The 10948-nt window shown below is 34.9% G+C and overlaps 1 protein-coding gene across 2 annotated transcripts; it reads right to left on the bottom strand.

Moving 5' to 3' along the window:
• Nucleotides 1-2746: 2746 nt before the first annotated feature.
• ublcp1 (ubiquitin-like domain containing CTD phosphatase 1) lies at nucleotides 2747-10730 on the bottom strand. 2 transcript variants are annotated; one of them, XM_052099424.1, is made up of 12 exons: nucleotides 10656-10730; nucleotides 10095-10192; nucleotides 8219-8376; nucleotides 7181-7272; nucleotides 6457-6542; nucleotides 6201-6316; nucleotides 5960-6058; nucleotides 5815-5852; nucleotides 4363-4461; nucleotides 4170-4286; nucleotides 3852-3979; nucleotides 2747-3542 (listed from the first exon to the last, which is right to left on the bottom strand). In XM_052099424.1, exons 3-12 carry the CDS (start codon nucleotides 8370-8372, stop codon nucleotides 3515-3517), a joined length of 957 nt encoding a protein of 318 aa, XP_051955384.1. In that variant the 5' UTR covers nucleotides 8373-8376; nucleotides 10095-10192; nucleotides 10656-10730; the 3' UTR covers nucleotides 2747-3514. The 2 variants fall into 2 exon arrangements, with proteins under 2 accessions (XP_051955384.1, XP_051955383.1); XM_052099423.1 differs by having other exon boundaries at nucleotides 8219-8373.
• Between the last annotated feature and the right edge of the window lie 218 nt (nucleotides 10731-10948).

Raw genomic sequence — 10948 nt, 5'->3', positions numbered from 1 at the left:
AGGATGGTATTATTTGTCTTATTTATATGCAATAAAGTGAAAAAGAAAATGAACAAACCTATTTTATTATCTTTCATCCTAGTTTTATGGAGATTATTGATGGTCTCAGTATGTCAACACTGAAATTCATGTGGTGTCATAAACCACGCATCTAAGACAGAAAAATTATGTGTTGAAAACCAAAAAGTGGAAAAGTCCATCAATCGTTCCTGTTCTAATATATTCTATCTATCTATCTACACTGGTGGCCAAAAGTTTGGAATAATGTACAGATTTTGCTCTTATGGAAAGAACTTGGTACTTTTATTCACAAAGTGTCATTCAACTGATCACAATCTATAGTCAGGATATTAATAACATGAAAATGACTTATTCCAATTTGATTTTTTTTGTTCAGAACTTATTAAACTACTTTAGAGTTCTCATCCAAAAATCCTCCATGTGCTGCAATTACAGCTTTACAGATCTTTGGCATTCTAGCTGTCAGTTTGTCCAGATACTCAGATGACATTTCACCCCACACTTCCTGTAGCACTTGCCATAGATGTGGCTGTCTTGTCGGGCACTTCTCACGCACCTTACAGTCTAGTTGATCCCACAAAAGCTCAATGGGGTTAAGATCCATAACACTCTTTTCCAATTATCTGTTGTTCAATGTCTGTGTTTCTTTGCCCACTCTAACCTTTTTCTTTTTTACGTTTATGCATTTGGCAGACACTTTTATCCAAAGCGACTTACAGTGCACTTATTACAGGGATTCCCCCGGAGTTAAGTGCTTGCTCAAAGACAATGGTGGTGGCCGTGGGGATCGAACCAGAGAACTTCTGATTAACATTTATGTGCTTTAGCTCACTATGCCACCACCTCTCACACTTTTAAACACTCGCACTTTTAAAAGTGGCTTTTTCTTTGCAATTCGTCCCATAAGTCCTGCACCCCTGAGTCTTCTCTTTACTGTTGTTCATGAAACTGGTGTTGAGCGGGTAGAATTCAATGACGCTGTCAGCTGAGGACACGTGAGGCGTCTATTTCTCAAACTAGAGTCTCTGATGTACTTATCCTCTTGTTTAGTTGTACATCTGGTCTTCCACATCTCTTTCTGTCCTTGTTAGAGACAGTTGTCCTTGTCTTTGAAGACTCTAGTGTACACCTTTGTATGAAATCTTCAGTTTTTGGCAGTTTCAAGCATTGTATAGCCTTCATTCCTCAAAACAACGATTGACTAATGAGTTTCTAGAGACAGCGGTTTCTTTTTTGCCATTTTTTACCTAATATTAACCTTAAGACATGCCAGTCTATTGCATACTGTGGCAACACAAACACAAAGACAATATTAAGCTTCCTTTAACGAACCAAATATATTTCAACTGTGTTTGATATAATGGCAAGTGATTTTCTAGAACCAAATTAGCAATTTAGCATGATTACTCAAGGATAAGGTGTTGGAGTGATGACTGCTGCAAATGGGGCCTGTCTAGATTTGATCTAAAATGACTTTTTCAAATAGTGATGGTGCTGTTTTTTTTACATCAGTAATGTCCTGACTATACTTTGTGATCAGTTGAATGACACTTTGGTGAATTAATGTACCAATTTCCTTTCGAAACAGCAAAATCAATGTACATTATTCCAAACTTTTGTCTGCCAGTGTGTGTGTGTATATATATATAATTTAAACAGTGTGTATAATATATAAGGTTAGGCCACATGAACTTTATATAATGGCTCATAAAATGTCAAACACACACATGAGGTTGGACCTACTCTAATGTTATGTTAGTACAAGTAAGGCTTTATATGTAAAGGTTTGTTGTCTGTAAAACCCATACACAAACTATTATAAAACCAATTTAATTTACAATTGCTTACATACTGGCAGGAATGCAGTTTCACAAAATGCAATACTGGTTACATGAGTGAGAACACCAACATTGATAAAGAAATAAAAATTTGAGGAGAAAAAAAAAATAAAACAAAACATTTCAAGCTTCAATGTCAAAGGTACAAAAATGTAAGTTACCAAAACTTTGCTAACCGGGAGGCCACAATAATTTCAATCCCCATAGACTAATTTGATATGAGGCTAACTTTAGTAAACATAGAACAGAAATCACACTAAATCCATAGCATTCTGTTAAAGGAATAATTCACCCAAAAATGAAAATTCTCTTTGACACCCTTATGCCATCTAAACCTCGTATGACATTCTGTCTTCTGCAGAACACAAATATATTTTGATGGAGATATGAGGTGAATATCTCCATACAATGAAAGTCAATGGGGTCCAAAACTTTGAAGCTCCAAATAAGTCAAAGGCAGCATAAGGTAATTAATTTTAATCAAGTGGTATAATCCATGACTTCTGAAGAAATTTGATCAGTTTTGGGTGAGTAACAGACCAAAACGTAGCACACTCTGAGCATGCACCAAATCACGATCGCACCAAGGAGACTGCAGTTGTCAAGATTTATAGTGAATTAATATTTTGGTCTATTCTCACCCAAAACCATTTGGATCGCTTCAGAAAAAATGGATTAAACCAATTAAGTTGTATGGATTACCATTCTCTTGCCTGTATGTACTTTGTGGAGCTTGAACCTGCTGGACCCCATTGACTTGCATTGTATGGGTATAAACATACCTCCTTAAAAAACAAAAAAATCTGTTTATGTTTCTGCGAAAGAAAGTCATACGAGTTTAAGATGGCATGAGGGTGAGTAAATGATGAGCATGTATTTTTGGGGGTGAACTATTCCTTTATGAACTATGTCCTGTATTTAAAAAACGCTTGCATGCAAACATAAATGTCCATCATTGTTAATTTAGATAATTTCATGCTTTCACTGGCCAAAAAGCAGCAAAATCTATAGACCTCTTACTGTATGTGCTGTCTGAAATAATTACATCTCTTTGCTTCTTTAAAGAAGAGACAACCAGTTCAATTGGTCATATTGAAGATGTTGATCAATTACACCTTCCTTTCATGAGTACCATTGAAACTTCATCATCAGTTCTATATACTGCATGTAAAAATTGAAATGATGTTCAACTGTTAAAAGATAGTGATGCTGTTATTATCCACTATACATCCTTCTATGATGAAAATGCAATAAGAGTTTAAATAAAAAGTTAATACACATCTAAATTATCGTTAAACTAGATAATAATAGGACTCCATAATAAACAGAATTACAGATTACCAAATGATCATGGTTGACATAAATTAGAGGATGTTGAGTAACAGGCAGAAAGTTTAGTAAGAGGATCATCATGCTTGCTTTAGCTGCAGTTGATGCAATTATCTCTTGAATGCTTTTCAATGACAATTGAGGTAAACTTTTTTTGAGGAGTACAAGTGCTAGAATCTTTTTTTCCTCCAGTAATGACCCACTATAGAGATAGATATACAATGAGCCATGCAAGATACGGAGAAAGAAAAGCTGCTCCAAAAGCTGTTTCCAGCACCAATCCTGTTCTAGATGATTGCTTATGGCTTGTCCTCAATGCTAAAATGTTACAGACCCTGTTTCTTTGAGAGGTACCTGTTGTGGTCAAGGACAAAAAATAAACTCAAATTAAAAGAGGTGAATGTGGTTGAAGTGAGTGACCAGACCACAAAATATTGTGGATCCTGTTTACATCTGTTTTCAATTCAGTTGCCCAAAATGGGTAATAACAGGTGTAAATGGGGCCTAGGAAGTAGGTTGCCTGGGACAACAATCAATTATACAGTTTAGCAGTCAATCTCTAAAAATATCTGATTGCAGAATGCAGCAATTGACCAATCAGAATCAAGTATTTCAGAGAGCCATTATAATAAACAGTGATGCCAGTAGTTTTGTTCACTTCACCTTTCCCAGTGCTTGTGGTTGAGCCCTGAGAAGTCATCCAGTTTGGTGATCTCCTTCAGGTAAAGAGATAACTTGTACAGTTCTTTGTCTTTCTCACGGTTTAAGTGAGCCTTCATGAATGGTCTAATCTGTGACCAAAACACAGAAAAGAATGAATATTTGAAAGCATTCTAATTTAGCATACTGTATTTCTCATACAGCAGATCAAGAAAGACAGAAAGTCATACAGGTTTGGACCATAACGAGTGAGTAAATTATTAGTTTTCATTTTTACGAGACCCATTCCCCTAAATGTTGACTCCAGAGCTTCCAGCATACCTTCAGTCCATTCTGTGGATTCATGAGGAAGTTTCTTCCAATATCGTCAAACATAATTGTGTTCTTCCTGTTGTAGAACTCACCGTATTTACCCCATATTACTCCCAAAGGCTTCACCTGAAACATAAGCAAATGTTACACATTGATGTAAAAAAGAAACAAAATGACATGGTTTTATTTGAACATGTCAGACCTCTACAACTCCTCTTTTAGGTGTGTGCACAGTGATCATGGCTGCACTGTCCAGCATGAAGGTGATCTTGTAGTTTGGGTTGTCTGTCACCCCAAGTTCCTAAAAGACCACAGAAGCCATAATGTCATAAATCGCTTATGTTTATAATGTTTACTCCTTTAAATATCAAATATTTATTGTAAAACAGTGGCCTCAGAGTTTTTACCACCTAAGCCATAATCAAAAATGCATTTATTTCATTGCATTACAAAATACTAAAATCAAGTGGTCTCTGCAAAGAAATTATGCTAGATCTCAGAACAAATTTGTTTTTCTGCATTATTTTTGTAATTACTTTTAAAGGAATAGTTCACTGAAAAATTAAAATTCTGTCTTCATTTACTCACCCTCATGCCATTCTTGGTGTGTATGACTTTCTTCTGCTAAACACAAAGATTTTTAGAAATATTTTTCAGCTCTGTAGGTTCATACAATGCAAGTCAACAGGGTTCAAAAGTTTGAAGCTAAAAAAAAAAGCCCAAAGGCAGCATAAAATGTATCCATATAACTCCAGGTTTAATCAATGTCTTCCGAAGCGATATGATAGCTGTGGGTGAGAAACAGATCAATATTTAAGTCCTTTTTTACTGTAAATCTCCAATTTCACATCATGAAATGTTTTTTTTTTTTATTTGTGTCGATTTGCATTGTGTATATCGCCACCTACTGGGCAGAGAGAATAATTTATATTAAAACTAAAATCTAGATCTGTTTCACATCCACACCTATAATATCACCTCAGAAGACATAAAACCACTGGAGTTTTATGGATTATTTTATGCTGCTTTTATGTACTTTTTGGAGCTTAAAATTTCTGGCCACCATTCACTTACATTGTATGGACCTACAGAGTGGAGATTATTTTCCTAAAAATCTTTGTGTTCGGTAAAAGAAAGAAAGTCATACACATCAGGAATGGCATGAGGGGGGAGTCAATAATGAGAGAATTTTAATTTTTCGGTGAACTATCCCTTTAACAAACTGGTCTCAAGGTCATTTTTAGTGGATGAAAAATCAAACATATGCTGTTGAAGAAATTAAAGTCCGACCTTACGGATAAAGCATTTGACAATCAATGTTGTTGTGCTACTTCTAACTCCAAATTATCATCTGCCATAACCGGAGGCTAACTAAATTGGCACATGTGGCAGAATAAAAACTAGACCTCAACTATTAATGGATTTTGCCAATATCGATAACTAAGCTGGTGGAAAAGTCTGATTAAACAGTAAAATCGGTCTACCTCTAACACACACACACACACACACACACACACACACACACACACACAGACAGTGCTTAATCTCCTTTAAGCACATAATCACACAATTAAGATGGAAGTCGTTCATTCTGATCCAAGCAAAACATACCAAAAGTATGAATCTGTAAGGACAAACTTTATCAAGTACCTACTTTCATTTTAGCATCAATCCACTTCATACTCGTAGCAGCTGAAACAGAATGAAAGTGATAGTGAAACAAAAGACTGGCTCTAGTCCTTTGAAGATTTTCAGACTTTTTTTCTAAGTTCATTTTCAATGGCTAGATGGATACTTACACCAGATGACAATATCATAATCCTCATAAGCTGATGTAAGAAACTCATGTAAATATGGTCGCATCAGCTCCTGTCCTGTCTCTGCACACGACTTGTGATCTACATTTGAAATAATATGCAGTATGGTTTAATTGTGCTGTTGAAAGGAAATTCTTAGTGATTTTAACAAACAGATCAACAAAATATCAGAAGTTCTCAATCAGCAAGAGTAATGCTTGTGGTCTGAGCTTTCAAGACTTACCAAATAGTGTATAGTCAATATCTAACACAAGGAGTCTTTTTCCTGGTCTTGGTGGATTTAACTCGTCAACTTTGTAATCCTTCACCCGACGAGCGATCTTGGCCAAATTCTCCTCTCTTTAATAAAGATAGATACAGTAAATATAAAATACCCAGTCAAAACAGTGGTCTGAAAAATGCTGTTACTAAATGTACAGTATGATGCTGGCAACATTCAGAGATCTACATGTAATAAATATACATGAGCTGTCACTGGCCTGTTTTGAACCTCAGTCACTTCATCTTCAATGTCAAAGTCATTGACAACATCATCGTTTTCAGGATGAGGGGCTAGAACATCTTCCTACAAAAATGGAACATAAAGGTTATGAGATTTGAGATTTGTACCAAAAACAATCAAAACCTGTTACTAGTTGAATCCTAATGGGCCATTCACAAAGGATACGTGTGTCTGTGCTGTTTTTAATTGGTTTTCCATGTAAACATGTGCTAAACAGAGTCTTGCACGAGGAGCGCTGTGTTGTTTTTTTTAATGCAAGTAAAAAGTAAAAAAAGTATACATTTTTAAAGCGCATCTCGAGACTGCTTTCAATTCCCTTCCGTTATCATTTAACTCTTTTTAAATGGAAGAACTTGTCCTGTGTGAACGGCCCCTAATACCACTTTCATATACAAACTGTACTAACAGCATGCCAAATGTATAATATACAGAGTTGTATAACCAGAAATGTAATCTATTTTACATTGACTCCAATGTCAGAAATGAACTTTTCCAGAAAGGTGCAATAATTGCCATGAAACATAAGAAATATACTGTCCTCCTTTTATTTAAATACTTTCATTTAATCAATTCATCTTAATAATTAAATTAAGAATTTATAACCAACTACCCATACAATTAAGTCAACATGAAAATATATTTTATGTAATATATGTATATTTATGTAATATAAATGTTATAATTAAAAACTGAAACCCCACCAGACTCTCTTCTCTAGTGCCCATCATCATAATTTTGGTATTGGGCTTCAACTTCAAGTCACCAAGCTTGACATCATCATCTGCAGGTTTACCTGATGAGTGACAAAATAAGAGTGTTCATACAGTGATATAAACTGGGTTCAAGTGTCTAGACTGTCCCATTTTTCAATAAGCACTGAAGTACAAAAATGCTTTCCCAAGAAATTTAAAAGGATAAAGGGACCCAAAAATGAAAATTCGCTCATCATTTCCTCACCCTCATGCCATCCCTGATGTCTATGAATTTCTTTCTTCTGACAAAGATTTTTACAAGAAAATCTCAGCTCTGTAGGTCCTCACAATGCAAGTGAATGGCACTTTGAAGCTCCAAAAAGCACATACAGGCATCATAAAATTAATCCATAAGACTCCAGAGGTTAAATCCATGTCTTCAGAAGTGATTTGAACAGTGTGTGTGTGAGAAACACCTCAATATTTAAGTCTGTTTTTACTATAAATCTCTATCTTTGACTAGCCCCGTCCCATAGGTGGTGATATGCACGAAGAATGCGAAACGCAAAAAAACCAAGGAAAGAATGTGGAAGTGAAAGTGAAGATTAATAGTAAAAAATTACTTACATTTTTATCTGTTTTGTCACCCACACCTATCATAAAGCTTCAGAAGATATAGATTTAACCACTGAATTCATATGTATGATTTGTATGCTGCCTTTATGTGCTTTTTGGAGCTTCAAAGTTCTGGTCACCATTCACTTGAATTGTATGGATTTACAGAGCTGAGATGTTCTTCTAAAAATCTTTATTTGTGTTCTGCTGAAGAAAGAAAGTCATACACATGTTGCATGGCATGAGCGTGAGTAAATTACGAGAATTTTCATTTTTGGGTAAGCCTATTGCTTTAAGAGATTCTGTCAAACATTGACATGGTGTCAGGAATAAAAGTGGCTTCATGGCTCCTGCTGACACACCAAAACTTTTTACAGGATTTAATTTCATTTTAAGGCTTGGCATATCACATATCTGTCCATTGGTTCCCACCTTTCACTTTCAACCCCAACAGTTTCTGTCGTTCAGGCAGAACTCCTGTGAGAGATTTAATGGACTGTTTCAGATCCAAAACGGTGTCCTCCTCGGACAGAGTGCTAATGGAGTACTCCTGTCCGCCCCACTTGATAATCACTGAAACAGACATGCTGCTGAAAAAGATGTGAAAGATAGTTTTGTGTTATTTGTTCATCAATTCAGCATTCATTTTTTTTTATACATTTTTGTTATGTTGATTTGATTAAAGTTATTCTCCATATTCCTGGTGAATAAGTGCACTACTCATAATCCTAAAGAGAACTCCATCAATCAGAGTTGCCATTACCATGGAAATGAACCACCTGCTCCCAGAAAGCGGTGCATAAGTCAGCCTTTCTACACTCTCAAACTACTTGAATGATATGGAGTGACTTTTTGGATTAGGTGTAAATAGCACCTGCCACACAGCGCTGCTATTTGCACTTAAATAGTCTGGTGGAGACAGAAATAAAAAGACTAACTGCACTCTAGTGTCACTACAGTGGCGTTGGGTGTAACGACAGTGTGACGACCCGGGTTCGATTCCAGCTATTGTCTAACTTTTCCCATCCTGTTTCATGTCTCCACTATAATTAGTTCCTTTAACACTACTTATAATAATAAATACAAATTAATATAAAGGTTGATTACCTCACAGTGATTTAGTCATGGTGAAGGTTGGGGTGTTGAGATAAAGGTTTGATCTGGATAAACTTAACCATGGTTTTACTACAGTAATATTGTAGTAAACATGTGTTTTGGCAGAATCCATAGTTTTAACGAAACAAACTTGTTACTACAGTAATAAGGTGTTAATACAGTAACCATGTTTAATTTTGTGGTTACAATTTAATTTTAATACAAAATACCATGGTGATATTATGGTTATTGTAGTAAAACCATGGTTCATTTTAGTAAGGGATGGTTATGGTTAGGTTTAGTGGTAGAGGTTGGTGCAGGATATCTGTGGGACTCTAAATAAACACATATGCTGCAGTGATGCTCATATACTGTATGTTAGTATTTAATAAGGGGTGCAAATTGTATCTTACACCACTTGAAATTAGTGCAAAGAAGATGCTTTTTGTTGCTATTTAAACTTAGTGTAAATAGCATCTATCACACTTTCAGCCAAAATTAGAAATATGAATATTTTACATTTAAGTAAACATATTGTTTTACTCTTCAATGACTACAAGTTGATTTTATATATAGTACTTTATATTATTATAGTTTTATATTGTGGGATATTAACTCTTTAAAGAATTTAAGTACACAGTCATATATATATATATATAAAAAAAAATAATAATAATTTTTTATATAGTAAAAATTTACAAAATTGTGTACATAAATTTAGCTTCAAAAGTTTGTAATGCTGATTCATCTTGGAAATGGTTGGTTTGGTTCATGGCTTAGAAATACAGTATATCATTATTAATAATTACTGAATGTTTCTGAGAACTTAAATGGGTATAACTTAATCGGTCTTAATTTTAATGGGCAATTCAACAAAAAAAGGGGGATTCTGTCATCATTTAGCTACTCACTCTCATGTTTCCAAACAAGTGTAACTTTATTTCTTCAGTGTAACACAAAAGGGGATGTTAGGCATTATGTTAGTCTCAGTCATCATTCACTTTCATTGCATATTTTTGTCTATACCATGAATGGGAAAGGTGACTGAGGTTGTCATTCTGCCCAACCTCTCCTTTAGTGCTCTACAGAAAGAAAGTCTTGCAGGTATTAGAACAACATGAGAGTGAGTAAATCACATAATTTTTGGTTGAGGAACACCTTTCATGTTTAATTTCCCATCGAATATCAAGTACACTAATAGAGGATATGTTACCTTGGCAACGCCTCATCGACAACAGAAGAGGAATGAATTCTGTCCACTGGTAGAGCCACAGATCAGTACACAACAAAATGAGTCAGGATGATACATTCCTGTTACAAACACATAAATAAATAACACCCTCAACCATGATGAACAATATGATAAGTATAAGGACATTCAAGTCTATTCGGAGCATCATTTAATTTAAAAGACATGTAACTAACCAGTGGTAGAAAGACTACTGATTTTTTTTTCTTTAGTAAATGCACGGCTACTGAAGAAATAATTCACTAGAATAACTAGTTAATTTGTAGTTTCACAGACCATGCTCAGGAGACGAATGGGTCTAACTGAAATATTGCATTGGAGAACAAGCATGCATTAGCTCCTTAGCTTGTGCTATATGGTAAACTCATTAAGCAGCATCCCATGCACTAATCAAATCCGATCAGTTTACAGCAAGTATGCCTTTAACTTCAACATACACATTATTGATTAATCTGACACAACACGTCTAATCTAGACAGGCATATTTAATTATAAGTAATGCTTTCATAAAGGTTTCTCACTTACATAAGATCGAGTTCTTTCAAAGCTCAAGCTGAACACTGCAGGTACCACTGTGATCTTCTTCTCTGTGTTAATCACGGCCTGAATGCAGATCATAATGCCATCTGCTGGTTCATGAGAAAATTATATAAATATTTTAAAATTGAATTCGATGTTATTTTATTTTGATGTTGTAAATTATATATATTTTTAAAGAATTACACTTGAATTAATTATATTTAACAAAGCAAAAAATAACATTTTAGAAGATTTCGGGCAGGTTCCACATTTATCCAAATACTGCTGATGATGTAAGC

This window comes from Xyrauchen texanus, chromosome 31 (genome assembly GCF_025860055.1).
Source record: "Xyrauchen texanus isolate HMW12.3.18 chromosome 31, RBS_HiC_50CHRs, whole genome shotgun sequence".
In the NCBI taxonomy this organism is placed as follows: Eukaryota; Metazoa; Chordata; class Actinopteri; order Cypriniformes; family Catostomidae; genus Xyrauchen; species Xyrauchen texanus.
Note: the sequence above shows the minus strand (reverse complement) of the source record. Positions and strands in the feature narration are given on the sequence as shown.

Excerpts from the sequence above, each read along its gene's own strand:
- ublcp1 (XM_052099424.1), bottom strand. The coding sequence starts at position 8,372 with ATGTCTGTTTCAGTGATTATCAAGTGGGGCGGACAGGAGTACTCCATT. Across the intron at positions 6,317-6,456 it reads GTGACTGAGGTTCAAAACAG|AGAGGAGAATTTGGCCAAGA; the intron begins GCCAGTGACAGC and ends TCTTTATTAAAG. Across the intron at positions 6,059-6,200 it reads TATTGACTATACACTATTTG|ATCACAAGTCGTGTGCAGAG; the intron begins GTAAGTCTTGAA and ends TTTCAAATGTAG.